The sequence below is a fragment of the Pteropus medius genome, unplaced genomic scaffold (genome assembly GCF_902729225.1).
Source record: "Pteropus medius unplaced genomic scaffold, Ma_sr-lr_union100, whole genome shotgun sequence".
NCBI classification, from domain to species: Eukaryota; Metazoa; Chordata; class Mammalia; order Chiroptera; family Pteropodidae; genus Pteropus; species Pteropus medius.
The window spans coordinates 3,918-26,194 of NW_024349141.1; the positions used below are offsets into that span (position 1 = coordinate 3,918).

The 22,277-nt window shown below is 38.7% G+C and overlaps 2 protein-coding genes across 9 annotated transcripts in view; one reads left to right on the top strand and one right to left on the bottom strand.

Moving 5' to 3' along the window:
• Positions 1-638: 638 nt before the first annotated feature.
• PSMD6 (proteasome 26S subunit, non-ATPase 6) lies at positions 639-6,042 on the top strand. Its single transcript, XM_039880517.1, has 3 exons — positions 639-889; positions 5,604-5,681; positions 5,830-6,042. Exons 1-3 carry the CDS (start codon positions 738-740, stop codon positions 5,924-5,926), a joined length of 327 nt encoding a protein of 108 aa, XP_039736451.1. The 5' UTR covers positions 639-737; the 3' UTR covers positions 5,927-6,042.
• Positions 6,043-14,424: 8,382 nt separating this feature from the next.
• The window catches only part of ATXN7 (ataxin 7), a 124,384-nt gene continuing 116,531 nt past the window's right edge, over positions 14,425-22,277 (bottom strand). For 5 of the 8 annotated variants that reach the window (XM_039880522.1, XM_039880520.1, XM_039880521.1 and 2 more), the window contains 3 exons: positions 21,116-22,091; positions 20,247-20,313; positions 14,425-18,561 (listed from right to left, as the gene is read on the bottom strand). In XM_039880522.1, coding sequence (XP_039736456.1) covers positions 18,452-18,561; positions 20,247-20,313; positions 21,116-22,091 — 1,153 coding nt within the window. In that variant the 3' untranslated portion in view covers positions 14,425-18,451. The remainder of the gene's footprint in view (positions 18,562-20,246; positions 20,314-21,115; positions 22,092-22,277) is intronic. The other 3 variants (XM_039880523.1, XM_039880519.1, XM_039880525.1) reach the window with 1 other exon arrangement.

Consider the following 22,277-nt stretch of genomic DNA (forward strand, 5'->3'; position numbering starts at 1 on the left):
GGTGAATCCACTTTAACACTGCCAAAGTGTAATGCTTGAATTTCAGCCCCATCCCTTCCCTGCAAAAAACACCTCCAAAAGCAAAACAAAAATTCTGCTTGGGATTTCAATCTTGTTCAAGCCAGGAACATGAGTATATCCTTGATTGTTTTCTCTCACTCTTCTTCCACATTCCTGTAACTGTCTCCCTACATTCTGAATCTGTCCTCCTTTCTATTCTTTGGCTTAGCCTGGGTCGTCTTTCTTTGGAACCTTTGCATCATTTGCACTGCTGTGCGCCTCCTGCTCTCTGCCTGGCCAGCTCTTCAGAAAGGTCTACCCTGTCTACCTCAATCCAGGGAAAGGCCTCCTAGTCGTAGTCTGTTTTTTCCCCACAGAACTTGCTAGTCTCTGAGAATATCTCGTTTATTTGTTCATCTCTCTCTGCTCTTTGAAAATCTAGTTTCTGTGGCACCAGCGATCTTGTCTTTTGCTTAACTGCCATATCGTCACTATTTTGGGCAGTGTTATATGGTAGTTATTCAGTAAAATAATTTAAACTTGTGTGTGGATTACTCATTAATATTCTGTGTACATTTTACTGTTCGATTTATCTATTGACTTAAAAGAACTCTTTATAGATAAAGGCTATTAATTCTTATTATGTTATAAATATGTCCTCCAGTTTATTGCTTTATCTGAAAGGAAGAGTCTTATAATTTGTTATCTTATTCATTGCAGCTGTTGTGGAACAGGAAATGAAAAAGGACTGGCTTTTTGCTCCTCATTATCGGTACTATGTGAGAGAAATGAGAATTCATGCATACAGCCAGCTGCTGGAATCATATAGGTCATTAACCCTGGGCTATATGGCAGAAGCCTTTGGTGTTGGTGTGGAATTCATTGATCAGTAAGTTTAAATAACATCATGTTAATTTATTTTTTTAAGTTACCTTTAAATGTGTGAATTTGTACATTTTCTCCTGTTTACATTGCTTCTTTCACCTATAAAAAAATTAAGAATTATTTTCTGAATATTATCAAAAACAGTTATAGCTATTATCTGTGCTTTCGTGATGTACCCCTTCTGTTAGCAGGTGAGGAAACTCAGTTGTAGAGGGGTTAAGTGATTTTGTGAAAGGTTATTAGAGCAATTGTTATCAGAGTGGTCTTCTGCTCCTTTCTGGACCACACTGCTACTACAGTAATGACTCTTAGATCTCTATTTTATATTTCACATTAGGTCATATTTCCTCTGATAACGCCTTCCAATTTTGGGGTTGCTGCTGAGTTTCTGGTCAAATTCGTTGTCAAATATTGGGCTCGTAGCTCTTGAATGAATGGTTCATCAAATATTACTAAGCCATTACACTATAGTTGGCATTGTTTTAGATCCCTGTCTTCATGAACTGTCATTCTAGTTGTAGAGGGGAGACGGCAAGTAAGCAAATAAATATATGAGATGATTTCAGATAGACGAGTCTACAGAGATTAAAAAAATGAATAGAAAGATTTGTGTGGCTTCAACATAGTGGCATCATGGTGGTGGTGGGGTGAGAGGTTTGGCTCTTGCTGAGTCAGATAGGCATATGTTTGTGTAGGGCCTGGTAGGCCATGATTGGAGCTTGGGTTTCAATCTAGGTGCTGTGGGAAGCCACTAGAGGATTGTAAGCATGGAAGTGATGTGATTTCATGCTGTGTCTGATGCAGACCAGAGAATATGGAGACCAGTCGGGCTGTTCTGTAGCTCATGGAGGAGGTGTTATGGTGGCTTGGACTGGAGTAGTGGGAGTAGAGTTGAGAAGTAGACATTCAGAACATGTGCTGTCCATTTGGTATCAAGATCAGTGGTTCCCAAACATAGGTCCTTTAAACATTCATGATGTAGTTTTCATTGGCCCACAGTGAGAAAAAGTGGTGGTTTATTGGGTAATAGTGAAGCTGCATTTCATTTAAGTAAGACCATTCCTTCCTTTTAGTTGTGTTTTTTCTCATATTTTAGTACAAAAAGTTTCAGACATGCAGAAAATTCTAAAGAATTGTACAGTGAATTACCATATTTTTGATTCTATAATTAACATTTTGTTATATTTGCTTTATCATACATGTGTTGATCTTATTTTTTAACTACTTCATAGTTTCAATCGCCAGTTCATTTTATCCCTAATCACTTTAGCATGCATATCAATATTTGTTTATGGGTTTGTTGTGAGGTAACATTTACATTCAGTGAGATGCACAGATCTTAAGTATAATCTACACGTGTGTGGAGCCGTCACCAGCAATTCCATCATTCCCTTCCTTTGAAAGAAAAAAAAGTAGTGGTACTAATTTTTCTGTATTTTAAAAATTATCCTTACCAAAGTGAAGGCTGTTATCTTTAGGTTGGTTTTGTTTCATTTTTTGTTTCATTTCTGAATTAAGTAGCATGTGAGCTTCAAGTCTGTTAACCATGACCCAAGAGATTTGGTTATAAGGATTGGGGGGTAGCCATTAAATCATTACAATGAAATTTGAATTCAAAGCAGGTGGTACATTTCAAGGTAGGTGGTATTTGAATTGCAGGTGGTATTTGAATTTTCTAAGACCAGCTCTAGAGGCAAAGGCTATACCACTCAGCTCTATTTGTCGTTACCTAGAAAGGCTTTGTTTTGAATTTCTATGATATCTGATTCAAGTCTGGGTTTTCATGTGTTCTTTTTACCCCCTCCTCCCTAAAGACTTATTTTAGGTGCAATTCTTTTCTTAAAATGGGCCAATTTAGTAAGTTTGAACAATAATTCTACATCGTTCTTCCACTTCTACTTCCTTAGACTGTTGGGAGAAAGGGAAGGGGCCATTAGTTGAGTAAACACTACTTTTTAGAAATCATACCCATGGGCAGTGTTTCACAATTTTGTTGTTAGGTCTTTTGTTTGAAATGTGGGATGCAAATCTGGTTTTATGGTTCTGTTTATTCAGTAAATACTCAGTTCATCATTACTGGACACCTACTGTCTAGGAGGCAGCATGCTGAGGGCTTGGAGCAATACCAGAAGCTAAGGAGGACAGTAATCTTGGGATGTTTGATCAACACAGAGAGATGACGGAAAGGTAGTTTAGATTAAAGCAGGGAATGGGACTTGAATGCCAACTTAGGACGTTAAGAGTTAAAGTTTGTTGTTGTAATCAGAAAGGAAGCTGTGCCCAGATTACTCGGCACACATAATTCAGAACGAGCATAACTGGGGGTCAGTGTTTGATTGAAGTGTCCGAGAAATGGACACATCCATGGCTTCTTGTGGGCATTTAGACTGGTGTTATTACATATTTAGGATTTTTTAGGAAGTGATAGGAACAAGGGCTTTCCAGGTAAAAGGTTTAGCACACATAAACTTAGAAACATGTTTGAGAAACCAGTAGCCTAGTTTTACTGGATAGAGTGTGTGGTAGTATGTACAGGGATGTCCACTGAGATAAGCCTACAAGGATACCAGGTTGGATCTAAAGCAGTGTCTTGAATGCCAGACTAAGAAGTTTGAAACTTGTTTGTAGTCTCTGCTAGGTCTTCATTTACCCTTGGTTAAATTAGACTGGTGTTAATGGGAATTAACATAAGAAGAGAAGCAGCTGAATTGTCAGCTTGGGCCTGAATAGTCAGGCTCTAGAATTGAACAGTAGAGTTTTTAAGACCAGTGTATTTCTCTTTATCTTTCATGCTTGGTATCTTGTGCCTAAATCAGAACATCAAGCTTTTTCTTTAGAGGTTTTCCTCCCTGTTGTATAGATTTGAGTAGGACTAAGAAGGCTGATGATGATTAAACCTGATTGTTTAACTTTATCTGTGTACTTCAGTCCCAGAATAAGAGTTACAAATGGGTTTAGCAGCTGTGGTCTGGAGGTACAAGTATTTACCTGGAAAATGAATATAAGCGAGTTTAGAAACAGTGCTGATCTTTTTTAATTTTAGATTTTACCTAAAGCCACTCAGTTACATAACTCAGAAACTAACAGTTGAAAGAAGGAATGGATATTATAGCAAGTGGGTCAGATATGTTTTGATTGAGTATAGAAATAAAGCATGCTATATAAACATGTTACAGTTCTTGCTAGTTTAAGATAACCTCTAGCTTAAAATCCTCAATAGCATCACTTAATTCGAGGCATAGTGGACCTTTCACCATGGACTAACCAGTGGCAACTAGTTATGATACTTGATCTTTTCTTTTCAAGCTCAAATCAAAGTAGCATACTCTATACTTTTTCTTCTAATTATAGCACTTGCTCTTCAATATGTATGAGAAATATTGTTTGCCTCTGACCTTCCTCCCTAATGCATTAGACTTCGTCCTTTCTAATATGGTGGCATTTCAGGATTAATTTGCAGTTTTAATGAATAAAGTTGATCTTTTTTATGCCCATGTTTTAATGAGTCATTTGATTTGTAGTGTTTTCTAATTTATACTGCAAACATCTTTTATTTACATTGTCTTTTAGTTTTTGACCTGGTTTTGGTGGTATTTTTTTACGTAGAAATTCTCTTTTAATCAAGTTCATCTGTTTTTCTTATGTGGTTTCTAAGGCTCCCTCAACACCATTTATTGATTAAAGCAACTTTCCCCATTGATTTGCAATGGTACTTTTGTTAGAAGTTTGTTTCTTCAGATTTGGAGGCCATTTTCTGTTGGCAATTATGTGCTTAGATCAAGATGTTTTAGTATCTTGGAGAGTAATCTGTTAACATAATTTTTATTTGAAATTTGATTTTTCTTGATTAGGAGTACTTGCCATGTGAATCTCTCAACTTAAGACAATTGTAATACAAATAGATTTTTTTAAAAGAGTCTTTTTTTATTTATTCTCTTTAGTAGCATTATAAAACTATCTTCATATAGCTTTTGTACATTATTAAGCATTTACTTTTTTTTCCCCTCCATGTCACATGGTGGTAGACTATCTTTGGAGAGTTTCTCTACTGGTTTATGAGGCTGGTTTTTGAGGTATATGTGCAACCGTGTTTAAATGGCTATATCTCAGTTAGGAGGTTTGGGTCATGACTGGATATAGAAACTCAGAAATGCCTTTTTCACATTAATAACAGAATAACACATCATCTTTGCATTCCTGGTTCTAATTTATTATGCCATATTATTTTTTTTTCCTTTCATGCTTTGAGGGATTTTGAAAATCCTGAGAGTCACCTGCTCCTTAAAAGTTAAATGGAAGGAAACTGGGGATTAGTCAAGTCATTCTCCCCGCTTCCTCTTCCCCCACCCCTGCCTCCTCCGCAGCTGATAAATCTTATTTTCCTTATGTCTATTATTTTTCTAACTCATTGTTTTTCTCTGATCACTTCTATAGCTCTAAAGACTTGGCTATGAATGGTTTTATTCTTTGACATCTACGCCCCATCTGAGTGAACTTCTAGGGTCATGTTTATTCTGGTAGACGGCTTAATCTTTGGGGATAATCCTATAATACACCAGGGAAGATCTTCTCAACTACTGCATATTCAATAGCTGAGGATCCAGGGAAACTAAATGTTACCTTCAAAGACAATTAAATCATGTATTTAGTGCAGTTTATACTTTTGTAAAGTTCCTGTATAAGGCTAATGCTAATGGCTTTTTTTTTCTCTCAATTAGGGAACTCTCCAGATTTATTGCTGCTGGGAGACTACACTGCAAAATAGATAAAGTGAATGAAATAGTGGAAACCAACAGGTACTCTTAAGTTTGTGTATCATTTGTAATACTGCTCAGAATAAGGGATATTCTTAAGTGCCTTTTTTTAAAAGTAGGTCAGCTATTGTAATGGAGTAATGTGACTGGTAAATAATTCTTTTTTTTTTTTCCTTGAATTTATTTATAGACCTGATAGCAAGAACTGGCAGTACCAAGAAACTATCAAGAAAGGAGATCTGCTGCTAAACAGAGTTCAGAAACTTTCCAGAGTAATTAATATGTAAAACTATGTAAACAAAGGATTTCCTTTAGAGATAATTATTTCGAATTTTTATAGCTTACTCACTATGTGCCCAGTTCACTTGTATAAAATAAATACTGCATCGTTTCTTTCAATTTACTTTTTTCTTAAACATATCTACATTCTGGATGGGGTCCATTAATGTTAAAATAATATCACTTTTATGTCATTGAACATTTGTGGTTTATGGTGTAATGGTTATAATTAGAGACCATAGTACCTGAGTTCAAATCCTGACTGCCTCATCAGTAAAATAGGGATTAATAATACAAGCCCATCATTTCTTTCCTTTAGGCCTTCCAAATTTTAGAAGAGTAGTACATGCTACATATAGTAGGTCAAAATTAAACATGGTGTCTCCCATTTAGTACCAAAAGACAGATGATACATGTATCATAAGCTTTCCCTTAGAAACAGTTTCCCTTAGAAACTATAGAAGACAGAAAGTTACTCTCTTTAGGAGACTGCCATAATCCTGGATTACGAAATCTACCAAGGCTAATATTAGTAAACATGGGTGTAAACATGGGTGTATGGGTATTGGCAAAGGGAATCTTTTTTTTTCCCCTTAACAAACAGAACCAAAGTTGTTTCTTGTTTTTCTCCTGATTGTTACATAAACTCATTCAGATGGGGATGAGTGTATGAAGAAACAAATATAAAACCTGATAAAGGAGAGCGTGAAATAGGGCATGAAGGGCTATCTTCTATGGGATTCCATAGAAGGCCTCTCTAGTAAGGTGATATTTAAATAAAAAAAGAGGGAGAGACCATGCAAATATCTAGGGGAAGAGATGAAAAGTCCCTGGAGGTTTTAATGGCCTGATTTGACTTTTTAAGTGTCACTGTGGCACTCAGCTGGATGAGATGCCAGATAATGGTGGCATGGACTACAGAGGCAGCCAGATTTGCTAAAAGATTAGAATGAGAGAGAAGATGAGAAAATGAGTCAAGGATGGACTCGGGCTTCTGAACGGTGACCTTGGCAAGAGCGGTTCTGGTAGAGGTGTGTTAAAAAAAGAATGGGAAATGACATTTTATTGTAAAAGGAAGGAGAAGTATGAGGCTTTGTGTGTGTAACAACATGTTTATATGTTGATGGGAGTGATTAACAGGAGAAAACATGATCTCAATTGACTGAAAATAATTTGATAAAATTCAGCATTTATTTGTGATAAAAATTTGAGTAAACTAGGAATAATAATAGGTTAGGAAATCCTGCCCTGTCGCAAATAAGGCACTTAATGGCCAAGAATTAGCGTTACCTTAAAAGTCAAGACAGTGCTTGTCATCGAGTAGAGAACTGAAAGGGGCCATTGACTACTTTCCAAGGAAGGCAGTGTGACCAGAGCTGTGCTTTGAAAGGAGTTTCCTGCAGGCAGTGTATGGTGGATGAGAGGCTATTAAAACGCTGGATAGGCCTAAAGCATTTGAGAATATCCACTTACAGATTTCTAAAAGCGCTTATTTATGAAACCTATTAACAATGATCACTATAATTTCTTGAAGAAATCGCGACTCTACATACCCTTAAAACCCAGGATCCTGAGAATCCAGTGCAATCAACATACAGTCATTGCAAATTTACTCTGTTCCTTGTGTCCATTTAAAAATTAGTAGAATTCTGCTTTTAGCAAATTGACTCACTGCAATTCATGCTAGAGGGGAAAAAACGTAGGATTAAAATGTCAGTCACCTGATAAAACCCTTTCCCTCAACTTCCACCTATAAAACCACTTGGGTTTAAATGATCACAGAGCAACTATGGCTTCTCAATCAAGGCTTAGGTTTACTCTTTGGGCTAGAGAAGAGGGAGACCTCAAAACACTTCTTAAAATGTACTTGATTTTCTTTCACCATTTTGGCCCAACTACCTAAAATTAGGTGAGGATGACAAGTGATGCTAAAGAAACAAATACCATCCATTCCCAGTGTAAGACGGGGAAACTGAAAAACCCCAGACTACTGATAAAAGCCAAGTAGAATAACTTACTTTAGGAAGTAAAAAATATAATTTTGAAGAGAGGGAGTCTATTTTTTCTTCTTTTTCTGAAAAGTAATATCTACTCATTGCAAAAGAAATTTAAGCAGCTAAAGTGGAATTGCCTTGAAATTCTACACTGCAGATAGCTACTGTTAACATTTTGATGAATATTATCCATGTTTCATCCCATGCACATGTTATTTTTAATACAGAATTTGAGTATTATATACTGTTTAGGAGTTTTTATGACAGATCCCAGTGGAACACTTAAGTCTCGAAGTATCAGTTTGGAGGTGAAAATAAAATTGGAATCCAACATATCTTTTTAAATGAGGCCATATGGTATAGGAGAAATAGCACTGGACACTGAAGCTAGAAAAACCAAGTTCTGTTCCCAGCACCCCTCACACCAGCCATCTGATTTTGGGAGAAATTACTCCCTCTGAGCCTGTTTCCTTGTCTGTAGAGTAGAAAACCAAGCTTAGGAGGTTTAGTTGAAAATACCACAAACTAAAGCAGCAATATACTAAAACATTTTTTAGTACGTTAATGAGTTAGTAGAAAGCTCCTCTCATATAAAGATGACTAAATTGGGCCACCTTCACTAACTAGGATAAACCAAGAATTTTAGAATATTTTTGTATTTTATTCATTAAATTGATTTTTTAAAACAAACATGTTTATTGTGTAGTAAGACTAGATAGAATACTAATTTCAAACCTTGATTCTCAGCTTTTTGGCCAGTTAGAGTATTTTAAATCTGGTAAAAGGCTCGTCAAGGAAATTTTAGGTCCAGACCCTCTCTTCTCACAGTTGGAGATAGAAAAAAGACACGGAAAATTAAGCAAGTCAGGACGGCAAAGGAGGCTTCTTGATGCTACAAAATAGCAGATGGGTCACCTATAGGCTGTAACTGCCCCACCCCCAAGATGTATTGTCAAGAATATAATTTATGCTCACCATATAAACGTTTAAAGAATTCAAAAATCACTTATCTAGAAAAATGGACAGATGAAGCTAACTGGGCTCACATTCCCAGTTAAGCTAAATGGCTGGCATATATTCTCCAGCATGGCCCAAATCACTCTGCCGGGCCTGTTAACTTATGCCACCTGCCTGGCCCCACTGGTATTTGAGTTTTTTGTCCCTGCACTTCTCCCCGTGTACACTGCTGATGGTCGGCCTCTGCATTAATCATCTAGGAGAATCTATCTAAAGAATTCTTAAAAATCATTCTAGTTTTGGTAGCTTCCATTTATGTAGCTTTTTTTTTTTTTTTAGTCTTGATTTAATTTTCTGTTTTTAGTTGTGAAGGCCCACAATATAAAAATAAGATTATCAAATGATAATTTTATTTGCTAAGTGACAGAGCTAAAACACTTCATTGTGTTTAGTTGCTTTTCAATATTGGTGAATTTTTTTAAAATCAAGGTTAGAAACTTAGTCTTGTCACTTTTATCAACGCTAGTCTCTATTATGGAATCACCAGAATGAACTATCTTTTGTGATTATTTTTTAAACCTTAATGCCAATTTCTCTTATCGGTAAAATTTGATTGCATATAAATTTTATCTATTTAATAAGATAAATATATAAAGGCTATGTCAAATTATAGTAATTATTTCCTATATTAGAAATATTAGCGTTAGGTCAGTTTTTAATGTACTAACTAGCAATCTTTTAGGAATGGAAATACTGTCTCTAAAAACCAATTTTTGTTATTATCTGCACCAAACTTTACCTGACCCAAATGACTAAAAGGATACTTATCTCATTTGTTCCCTGAGCACAAGCACTGCAATGCACTTATGATTTTATGACTGAACACAGTTAGTCCTTAGCAGCCTGACAAGGCATTAATAGTAATTGAGTAATAGGTTACTCATCATTAGCAAATCAGTTGCATAATTCTGAGTTAATCCTTGATGCTGTTTTTAATCTTTATTTTTTTTATAGAGGATTAATAGCCAATACTTGAAATATTATTTTCCCCCATGATTATGGGATAAGGGTGGGGGTGGGGGGACTGTGGTAATTCCTCACTAATTGCTATCAAGCTTGAAGTTGTTAATAACAAAACTTCAAATCTCCATAATGACAATGGAGGAGTGAAGTTGAATCCTTATCTGGAAAAGATGAAATGATCTAATAATTACTGGTTTTCGTTTCAAAGCTATAGAATCACAAGTTTTTATTATTGTGTTTCTCGAGACCTACAAAGGATATCAAGAATGTGTAGCAGTTTGTCCAAGCTATTGTAACCTCGAAGTACATGGTAAAGCAGGGAGGACTTTACTGCTTATCATTCAGAAATCCATAATTTTCCCTGTGCAGACTGGATGTTAGAAATAAAAGGAACAATTTGCCATGATCGGCCTTTGATTCATACATCTTGCTTGAGACTGCCTTGGGAAAGTGACCAAAACTGCCAGTAGGTGGTGTCCTGACAACTTTGCCAACCCTCTCTTTTAGAGGTTACCAGAGACCTTTTCCCAAACATCTGTGCAATTAGTAGAATATCAATATTGATAAACCTACTCTTGGTTTTTGAGGACTCTGCTTTTCTTGAAACCCTCTGGATTAGAGGTTGTTTGTTCATACATACCTCAGGAAGTTGGTGCCAGGAAGAAGTCATTTCCTAGTCGCTTGCTGTCCTGGTCATTGTGTTTTTACCCTCATTCAAAATGTCTTTGAAGCTGCTTACCACCCAGCAATACCACCAACTCACTGTGTCCACTGCCTTCAGACCTTCAAGTTACAACATCCCGTGCCATTTACTCTGGACCTGAGCAGCTGGCTCCATCTTCCTCTCAACCCCGATTTGAACTGGATAACCTTATACAATAAAACCCTAGCTTCACGGTTCCTGAGCGTTAACTCTGGGGCTCTTTTACTTCACACCACTTCCATCCACTGCCGTGGTCTCACCCAGGACCCAGGAATCACAAGCACCTCTGAACAGCTTTGCTTTTGAAAATGAAACCTGGAATTCCACTTCAACTCTATTATCTGATTTCTCTGTTCTGACTTATTCCTAAAAGTGCTTATGCCACTGTCATAATTCTGGTTCCTGGACCTGCCTTGTATGTGAGCCCCTCTTCACTACTGGCCATTTTGAATTGAACATGGTGGACTTTTCTCTGTAACCTTGAACAAGTCAATTTGTCTAATCATAGACAAATTACCTGGAAGAAGGATCATAAGACTTAACAAGAAGGTAATTACAAATAAAATGTCTTGAGAGTGCCTGCATAGGTGGTACTTGGAAGCTTCCAGTTCTCTTCCTTGAATACCCAATCTAGGCAATCATCAATCACTCAGCTACACCCTCACATAAACTCCTTAATTCTTTGACAATCTTCGTACGCGAGTTCTAACTTTTCTACTCAACCAATCCTGCAGAAAAGGAGAAAAAAAAAAATGTTACCTAAGTGTGTTGATAATTATGATGTAGTCAACTGTCTAAACTTCTAACTAAACCATCTCAACTTCCTTCTCTGCCTTCCCTGATCTAATTTTTCACTCTAAAATACCGATTCTCCAGCTGTCTTCACCAAAATACTCTCTCCTTCAGGTTTTCGTCTTGGGCTTTCTTCTCTCTGGGCCATGGAGGATAGGCTTCTTCAAGTTTATGAAATCCTGGAAATGGAATATAAAACATGGTGTGCCTGTGCCTGTAACGAAGTCCAAGGTTGTACCACTCACTACACAACAGCCAATAAGAGTGACAAGGTGTTGGGGCAAGGAAAACGACATTATTCAGAAAGCCAGCAAGCTGATTAGATGGCAAACTAGTGTCCTAAAGAACCATCTTAACAAAGTACAGAATTCACACATTTTTTATGTCAAAGGAATGGGGGGGAAGTGGGAGGGGCGAGAGGTGATTGATGACCACAGATATCTGGGCACCAGCAGGGGTCCAAGCAAGATCGTGTAACTTCTTTGTTGTCTGTTGACTCTAGTTGATGTGAACCTGGTCACGAGGTTCCTGCAAATCTTTGATAAACAATCGTTATTTTTTACATACTTCCCTTATCTCCTTGGGATAGACACTTTCTGGTAAGGGGCTGATTTTGGTAAAACTCAAGCTGCAAGCGGATTTCCTCTGATGATTAGTATGTCTCTATGCAAGACTAAGCAGAAGCTATAAACCTGAGGACCATGGGAACAAAGCAGGCTTGAACAAGATGGAGTCAGACCAAGCACTTCATTCTGTTACATGCTTTTTGTCAGAGAATCTGTAACTTTTTCATGTGATTCTCAGGGTCTGTGACAGAATAAAAAAGGTTGGGAACCACTGATATGACAGCCCAGAATTCACAGCCTGGCAATGCCACCTACTATTCGTGGGACTCTAGGCAATATACCTAACTTCCTTAGAAGATCAGTATGACTAGGATCAAACTATCTTCTTTCTAGGGGCTTTGTGAGAGAATGCATCTAAGATGCTTGTTATAGTATCTGGCATGTTAGGCACTCAACTAGATAAGTAATATTTTAACAATAATAAGCCAAATCTGATAGCTACCTATGTGAACTTAACCACTCCCATCTAAAAGTGAAAGACAACCCTCCACACTTCAAACCTCTCTCTAAAGCTCCATCCAGACTGAACATACAGACACTGGTTACTAAATTTCAATTACCCACCAGTAGCTCAAGTTCAGGTGGGGTTTTTTGTGTGTGTGTGTTTTTTTATGTTATTTACATTGTTTTTCCTTCTTTGACACCATATCATATGTCACTTTAAGCTCATCAACCAGTCTGGCCAGGGTAAAAATCTGTAAGTTATTTTTGAGACTCGCTCTTCCCTTTAATGTTCAACTTGATTAGACCTTAAGGTCTATTGAGTCTACTTTTAAAAGATCTCTGCAATCAGTCCCCTCTTTGTCCCCATGGTCACCACCTTAATTTGGAAATTTAGTAACTTTTTACCTGGATTATTACAACAGTTTTGTAACTTTTTTTTGTCCCAAGGTTCTCACCTGTCCATTCTGCCCTCCATAAGTGATTGGAGGGCCCAATGTGATGGGGATTTTAAAAAGTATTAAATTATGTGTTTGATGCTCTCCTTTTCTCTGAAATCTTTTTGTTGACAGTCTCACCCTACCCTGTTAGAGATATTCTGTTAGTGTGTCTTTGGTCCATTGGCTTTGGTTGTGAAAATGAGGATAACAGATACTAGGAATTATGGCCTTACAAGCTGAAAAACTAATGAACTCCCATTAGCAACAGGGGCAAGAGTTTCTTACTTGAAAGAGGTGACTGATAAAGAGTAGAAAGTGGGGTAAGAAGGGGGAAGAACTTAGGTTTGTTTGAGCGGGGGAGCTTTTTGATTAGGACTTGAGAAAAGGGTAAAGACAAGTTCGAAGCAAAGAAGAGTGAACATGCAAGAAAAAGGGAAAGAGATTTAAGAGCTTTGATTTTCCTGAGTCTCCATTAAGGATCTGAATGGCTTTTAGTTTTGGCAGCTGTTACCATGCCAAGGCTGGATCATGAAAATCTCTGGGCTCTGATATACTTGGTTAGGTCATATGTTCCTGAAGATGAAGGCCCCATGACATTTCTTCACACCTTGCTGGGTTTGCTGTTCCCTTTGCCTAGAATGACCTTAGCCTGCCTTTCTCCAGGTGAATTCCCAGTATATCAAGATGCCAAACTGCCAAACCCCCTTCCTTGAATTGGGAGTCTCTCACTATCCACAGCCAGGTCACCTGCAAGGAAAGGGAAGTTTTTAAGAAGGCAAGAGATTGAGCAGTTGAACCTTTTCCTGGGAAGTTTAAGGGGGACACCCAAGGTGAAAGGAGTTATCCACAGAAAGCTTCTTAGGAACGAACTTGAGTAGCTCTAGGAACAAACTTGAGTAGCTGCTTGGTCTATGAGGGAATGGGAAGTCCATGGGGCACTGGGGGTAGAAGCCAGCCTGACTCTCATGTCAGACACAGACATTTTCTCTAAAACATAAATCAGTTGCTTCCCTTATTTTAAGCAACAAAAAAAATTTATAATTTTTTAGAACGATTTCTTTGCAAATGATAAAACTGGCCACATGTCTAGAGATAAAAAATTGTTCTCTTCTGAATAATACTAAAACATATTTGTATTGCCAATAAAAGAGGTATATAAAAGCAAGGACGAGATCAGATCAGCTCGGGATAAAACACTTATCTCTAACCAAAACTGACAGTGTGCTATCAAAGTAACATATTAAGCAATTAAAGTAGAATGTTTCTCAATCCAAAAGCTGTCCTTTGTTGACAAACCTGTAGGGCAGGAATGCGGTAGTGTTCACTGTTAACACAATTATTAATTTATCCATGGCAAAGCTTTGCGCCTGAGAATGGAAACATCCTAAGCCCTTAGAAGTATTTAGCTCGCACAGAAGGGACACTAAAGGAAGGTGCTTCACAAAGGGTGTCTGATACCAAAAATGAATAAAAGTCAGACTAGATTGAAAGGGGCTTAGTATCAGAATGAGGCAGAAACATGTAAAATAGTTCATGCAGCCAACCTTATTTATTGAGAAGTCCTAATTTTATTGCCTGTTTAGTAACATGTTTGTTCAACAAACTAATTTTTCATAAAGCGAAGCACAACTTTTTCTTATAAATAGTATAAATTATTTTATTTACAGAAACTTGTTACAAAACAAATAGACTATATATTTCTTCTCTTTTAAATATCCAAAGTAATTTTCTATCCCTTGACATTTGTTCATGTTCTATACAGCAGCCAACACAAAGTCCAGCTGAGATGCTCTTGATTATGTGTACAAATTATCAAACTATTCACACATTTTAACACAGGAGATTGCTTTCATAACCAAGCTCAAAAAAAACAGCAAAATGCTTTCAAGCCCCTACATTCACACTGACAGTATGTAGTGCTCATTTAAATGATCTGAAAATGTAAAATGTTTTGCACAAAATATAAAAATGGTTATTTTCTTCTAAACAACTGAGACTTTTAACAATCATTTTCCAAAGCCCAACATTTCCCCCCCAGGACAGAACGAGAGATATTAATAAATTCCTTGGCAACAGAACTCTTGCAGGAAGACAGCTGCCTTTATAAATTACATTTTTTCAAATTATACATTTTTCAATCTTCTCAGAGGTACTTTGTATATTTTTGGAATATAAAATATTTTAAATATTCTATTTTAAACTCTGTATTTGATGAGTGAATAACAAAATGGACACATCATGTAAGTTGCTGGCTGACAAAAAGATGTGTAACCCTTGGTGCCGCTAGACAACCCATCACCAGTTGAATTACTGTGAAGCAAAAAGTCTTAATTTTAAAATACTTTATAAAATTACCAGCAATTGGTGGTTTTCAACTCCTCCCCTAAAATTTTAGAAACAGTATTTAGGTGGAAAAAGCAAACTCCAAAAGTTCAACTGAACATTCAAGTCTTTTTAAAGAGAATCAGTCTAAGCTTAAAACTAGGTTCAGGCACTTTCAGTTTTTTTTCCCATTAGTTTTAAACCACATCACATAACAACACACATGTGCTCAGAGAGTACACATACAAACACACAGGCGCATGCGTGCACACGTGCACACGCACACACTCTCATACATAAAACATAACAAAAGAAAAGCAGTGTGTCACTTAGTTACACATAGTCTATCGGGAAACCAGGCAACTAGGGAGAAGCAATGCCCACTTCGTCTGCACGAATCCACTCCCGAGACATTAAAAGGGACAAAACGACTTTCACAGGACAGAGGCATCCCTTAAACTGTAAAGGAGGCAGGTTCTAGAACTATTGGCTTGGCAGTGAACCACTTCAAATTATAAAAAGGTATTTACTTTTATTAATTAATAAATAAATACTAGATGATCTCAATTGTACCAAAACAGGATATCAGAAAAAAAGACCTGTGCAAAAATACATATTTAAATATGTACAATTCATTTTTAACAAAATATGTCTTCTGAAATAGGGATACTTCCATATTTATAATAGAACAAGAAATTCCAAAATAAAGGTACAAAAGTAGGTTTCGTATAATTCTTTGTTCATCATTGCAGCACTTTTTTTCTTTTAGGTTAAGAAAACTGCAGGAGTTGACATGAAATTCTATTGGAAAGAATATAAAAATTATCTTGGTTTTAAATTGATACCAAAGTCTGTCTACAAACAACCTAACCACTGCAAATTTGGTTTTTCAAGCTAATTTAGTTCAAAAAAATACTTGTACTCCCGTTTTAAATGGTCTTAATTGTTCATCATAATAAAAAGCAGTTGTAGGAGAAAATGAAATATTTGAACAACAGTCTAAAATTTAATAGCACTGTTTAGAATATTTGTTTGTGGCAGGCAGAATCCAAAATGGCTAATTTCCTAATCCCGATGCTCTTTGTACTACCGGGAGACATAATGAAATCCAATTAAAATCTCAGTCTAAGAAGTCAAATGATCAACACTTGCTAATCTAGGTATATCTACATTATTCTGAATCAACTTACTATCAAGGATCCTATTCACATCTTTTGGAACAACATGATCTGTCTATAAATTCCATCGCTAAAAGCGACTTTATTTATAACCATCAAGTCCCCTTGGCTTTGAAAATAAATTCTACCCATACCCCATTGCACTTGTCACCAAGGAATCAACTTAGTACGTTCTGATTCTCTCTCACCTCCTGTCCCTCCCTCCACTGGGCTGGAACAACCAGACTGATTTCTCCTAACTACATCAAACTGGCCCATCCATGCTCTCTCTTTACTACGCTCTCCTATAGTATCATTTAAAAAACATTTACTGATTGATTGCATAAGAGGTGAACCAGATACTGTTCTCCCCTTGCTTTTTAAAAAGATCAACATTTTACACGTTTACAGCTAAAGTATCTGCATAAAGTTTTTGTTTCCTTACATAATCATTGTGTAGCAATTCACATTATTAGGCTGGTAACCAAGAATTTATTCATTCTACCTGTTGTTGACTTAAAATTCCCTGAAACGGAAGTAACCCAAGAATGGCAGAGAAGAAAGGATGCGCTGACTGGCTCTGCCTGGCCCTGCCCAGGGCAGTGATCAGTGGGAAATTTACCCTGTGTTCAGCAACTTTTTGTGTTCTTCTAAGCATATGTGCCTGGTTCTTGTTTCAGGAGCTGTGGTGGTGGAATCGCCTGTTAAAAAACTTTAACTTATCCCTCAAATTCCATGGCACCTTCTCAAGCAATGATGTTTTAAAAGATTAAGCTCTTTCTTTTCGGTTAGGGTACCAGAAAAAATATCCTGGAGGGTTTCCAAAACTCTCTCAGGAAGATGGATGGCATTAATCCCAAGAGAAGACGGTGTGCTGGGGGAATACTATACATGGGTCCCGTCATCTCTGCATGGGTACGTGTACACTTTCACCATGTCTGCTCCCTGGATGCCTGCTCCCTATATCCCAGTGGCATTCAAAGAAACATCTGTAATGGCAGGAGGGAAAGTGCACACACATAGTATGGGGAGTGCTCGAAGTGGAAATTTCATACTTAGTCCCACGACAGTATACAAAGAGGAAACTGAGGGCAATGCAGAGGGTGCCTTGGAAACATTTAAATATATCAATGACTTTGCGAATGACAGTTTCGGCTGCATCCTGATAATTTCACTTTACAAAGGCAATTTTTTGAAAAGAGACGACTGGGCAGGACAACCAACCCAATCTGCCACAGTTTAACATGAAGACTTAAAGGATAAAAAAATTCTTTCTCTTTGGAAATCTTGGAAAAAAATTTCCCCAGTGATTTTATCCACCACTCCCCACTCACCAAAATTTGGTTTTTCATTATCAAAACTAGTTTGCATTTGCATTTTCTTAAAAAAAAAAAAATCACAAAGAACTGCTTTTGTACCACGAAAAAGTAAACCTCTAAAATGGCATATACTTGCTCTCTGGGCATCGATGGCTTTAAACCAGTTTGTAAGTTAGAATCTTCTGACAGCTTCTTATTCCAAATTACTTGTAAAATGCTGGGCAAAATACAGGCAATCTTGTCATGGTGCCTTGAGCTAATGTCTATATTCCATTCTTGGAATGTTGCTATAAAAACCTAATGACAGATCCCCTTCTCCAGAGGGTTGTTCAAGGTATAGCTCTGTCTCTCCTCTGGAAAGGGTCTCCAGTTAAGGTGCCTAACTGCTAGAGAGTGACCTGCAGAAGACAGTGTAAAAAAGAACTGGGGCAGGGAGAGGGGGGAGGGAGGAAAAGTCTACAGTAATGTTCTCGTCAAAACATTCTTTCACCCAGCCAATCTACTCGAAGAGTGGCTCTGTGATATACTGCAAGTTAAAAACAAAACAAAACAAAACAAAACAAAAACTTCTCACAGATTGGTAGCAAGCAGTCCAGGCCACTTTAACACTGATAGAAGCAATTCGGTGGCCGAACTTGATCCAGTGTCCTTTACGAGTACTCACTGCTACAGACATAGCTTCAGGGAAATCCTCGTTAAAACAACAACAGCCCGGCAGATTTATACCCTTGAGGCCCACAGGAGGTTGGGAAAACAGACTCAAAGGCATCTTGGAGTCCAGAGTGCTGAGTGGAGGTGTAACTTGTCGTCAAAAGTGTCCAGATTATTCCTCCCCGTGCTATTTTCAGCTGTCAGGGACGTGCTTTTGGCTTTCAAAAAAGAGGGGGGTGGGGAAACAATGAAAGAGTAAGTAAGTGGTTGTATACTGCACTACCCCTGATGCTAAACAAGAATATTTCAAAAGCCACATGCCACTCCAGTCTTCATCGACTGGGAGATGCCAGAAGCGGTCAGCTATAGAAGTTAGCCTTAGCTTTCAAAAGCCTTCACTGCTCTGGGGCACAATCATTCGAAAAGCCTGACTTTTAGAAAAATTGTCTAGAGGAGATACAGGCTGGGTTTCTAGCTTAGAGAAAAGGCTCACATTTGCCTGTTGGTTTTATTTACTGATTTTTTTCCTTGAAGGTATTCCGGGTTGTCAAATGAACACTGAACAAGGTCAAATGGGCTAGCACACACAGGTGTGACAACTCACACCCAAGGCAGTGCCCATGCTGGGGGAGAGGGAACTCCACCTTCAAAGACTAGGGTGGGTTATCCAGCCCCATCTCCTAGGCTTCCCTACTTGTCCCATTGCAGTTCCTTGTTTATGAGGCTTCAACCAGCTCAGTTATCTATTTTAAAGTCAGCTCCACGAGAAACAGCGTGTTGAGGTCCCTACTTTTCTAAAAGCAACATTTTTTAAAGCATTTTGGAGTCATGGGTCCCTTTGAGATTTGTTTGAAAGCTATATGATCCCCCTTACAGTAAATTAGCATAGAAATAAAGACATACGACATTCTCAGGGGGTTCACCGATCCTCTAATCTCCAGGCATGGGATCCCCTAGGATTTGTGCAGCATAATAAAAAGTATTCTGCTGAACAGAGGAAATCATTCTCAAATATAAACTGAAGTTGAAAGTAATTTGAAGGAAAAGAAGACAAACTTAGGCTGATTATCCTAATGGGACATAGTCCCCCTACCCCAGATGGTTGAAATTAGAGGTGGCAAACTGGTGGCTCATGAGCCAGAACAAACTTAGCCAGTGTGGGCAATATTAGATTAAACACTTAAGACACAACAAAAAACTGCATAGCTTTAAAAGTGGCCAAATTCCTCATGCAAGTCCAGATCTGCAGTTTCCCTCTGAAAATGGTAACAAGTTTCTGGGAGCAGCTGCTCCATGTAGATGGGGCTTCCACTTGCCAGTTTTCCACAGGCACTTTACTGTCTGCTGCGCCTGCCCATCCTCTTCCTCTCCTTTCTGTTACCTGCAGGCAGTGAGGTCTGCAGCCATGTCTACGTGAAGACAGAGTGCGCACAGTAATACAAATGTGGGCACCACAACACAATGGACCGTCCTTCCAGCAGGGTTCATGCAGAATCAGGAAAATACACTCAGAAGGGCTTTTTGAAGGATGGGTATACCATTTCTTGAGGTGTCTGCCCTACATTTTTATGGTTATAAACTATATGAGTTAACTACAAACTGAGAGTAAAAGCGCATTTTCACTTGCCCAGAAGCCCCTGCTCAAAGAGCCACACAATATACAAATAATCCATGTATTTGAGGCTAAGAATTTAAGTAGCTGCTATTTAAATGGCTAATTATTTCCCTCATACCTTTGGTACTGGGTATTAATTCACACAGATATTGGAGGGAAATTACATCACAGTAAGAAACTTCTTGGTATTTTCTGAAAAAGTCCTAACCTGGCCTTTGAGTTAGGTTCTGTAGACGAAGAAGGAAACAACAAACAAACAAACAATAAACAAACAAAAAAGAGCCTCACATTTCAAATCAGGGCTTTTGGGTGATGCTGCTGAAATTCCTGTTCGTAAGCAAGGTGAGGAGACATCCTGATGAATGAAATAACAAGATGAGAGATGAGCTGGAAGTCAGAGCAAAGGAAGCTGGAAGAAATGGCTAAAAGATAGAAGATCAGGAGAAAACAGTAACGGGCAGAAGGCTGGGGATAAGACAGATACAGCATGAAAGAGAAAATCACGGTCAATTAGCAGTCTGACACTCAGTCACATCTCTACCAATGCGCCCACGTTCAGATTTTTTAAAGAGAGATTTCAGTCATCTGCCATGCCTATACTTAATGCTGTTTCTCCACCTTTCTGGAAAACAGGGAGGAGAAAACATAAGGTGAGAGTCAACCAGAAAATCTAAAATTCTTTGATGAAAACATATTAAAAGCTCTTTTAAAAATTTAAATCATCTCTTTCTACATCAGTTTGATTTTAGCCCTAGCTTTCTTCAGAGGAACATACTAGGGAACTGTTCTCCAGGAAATGGCCTGCTTCCTTCCTGAACAGCATCACAGGACACACACTGTCCACCCAAGACTACACTCGTTGGCTATGGAGAGGGTTTTGCGGTCACGCAGGATGGTCTCCACAGCCCTATCTGCTAAATGCACTTCCGTGATTTCCTTACCCAGGAGCATCTTCCAAATCATCAGAAATTCTGGCAGAGAGGAGCCTGTTTTACCCTCATACAGCCATGAAATCTTGCTTTTCTTAAAAGATACCAGAAAGCTGGACATCTGTTTAAAGGCAAACCAACAAAGCCAGCCATACAGATGTCCAAGCTGTGAAAGATCTGAAGGAGAGGAAATGGGCATCCCCACAGGGCTCACAGTCCATTTCCTACCTGATGAAGGAGGGAACTGTTCGTCAGTCCTTGTGCCCCGGGGCTGGTGCCCGTGTATTTCACATGGACGTTGTTCATGGCTGGCAATTTGGCAACCTTTGTGGGTTTACTGCTGCTGTTGTTGATGCTGCTGGAGCTGGGCGAGCACTTTCTTTTCTTGCCTATGAGTTTGTCTAGAGGTGTGTGTGAGTGTGAATAACTGCCATAGGAGTTGACAGGCAGTTCGCTGGACTGGTGAATGAACGGGCCAAGAGAAAGCGTGGAATCGCCACTGTTCACCATCACACTCATCCTCTTGATGGATTCAGCAGGGCTCCCTCCGGGGGGCCCTCTCCCTGACTGGTCGTGCCGGACACTCACTGAGTTCGCTTTATTCACCACACAGTTGAGGCTAATGCCATGGGAAGATGTTACTGCTGAGGGGTAGGTAGGCCCAGAGTGAGCCACACAGTTTTTCCTAAAAGACTCCATGGAATGAGAAGAAGAACAGGAGGAAGAGGAGGAGGAGGAAGAGTGGACTAACAGTGGAGAACTGGTTTTGCGTTTCTTTCCTGAGGTGCCGCTGGTACTGATACTGGTGTTGTGACAGTTAGTGCTGTTACCAGAAGACTCCTTGGGCCTTAAAGACTTGCTGGATTTCAACTTCTGAGGTTTCCTGGACATGGGGGAGGCGGGCACTGAGGAAAGGCCAGAGGGCGTGGAAGGGGATGAGGATGAAGAGGACACTTGTCTGGATTGCATACTGCACACAGGATCCATCGCCCCAGATGAGGCAGGCTGTGCATTTAGTGTGGTTCCATGAGCTGGTACCGATTTGCTATTTGGGGAGATGCAGGTGGACGAGAGGATTGGGGATGTAGACACGGTGGCCGCTGCCAGATAGCTGACCCCACATTGTGATGTCGGCACTGAGTTTGTCCGGTGAGGAACACGTGTGGAGGCAGGTGATGTGGTACTGGGCACTGGTGGGATTTTCCTGCATAAAAGGAGAAGGGAGTGAGTAACATTCACCACAGCCATTCATGGACACTTCCGGATGGACACCCCGTCTCCTCTGGCACTGAGAAGTACACCCCTGCCAGAGGGATCACTCCGAAATGCAGAAGCAATTCTGTTACTTCTCTCCTTCAAACTCTTTAATGCCTTTCCTGGGGTTCTCAGA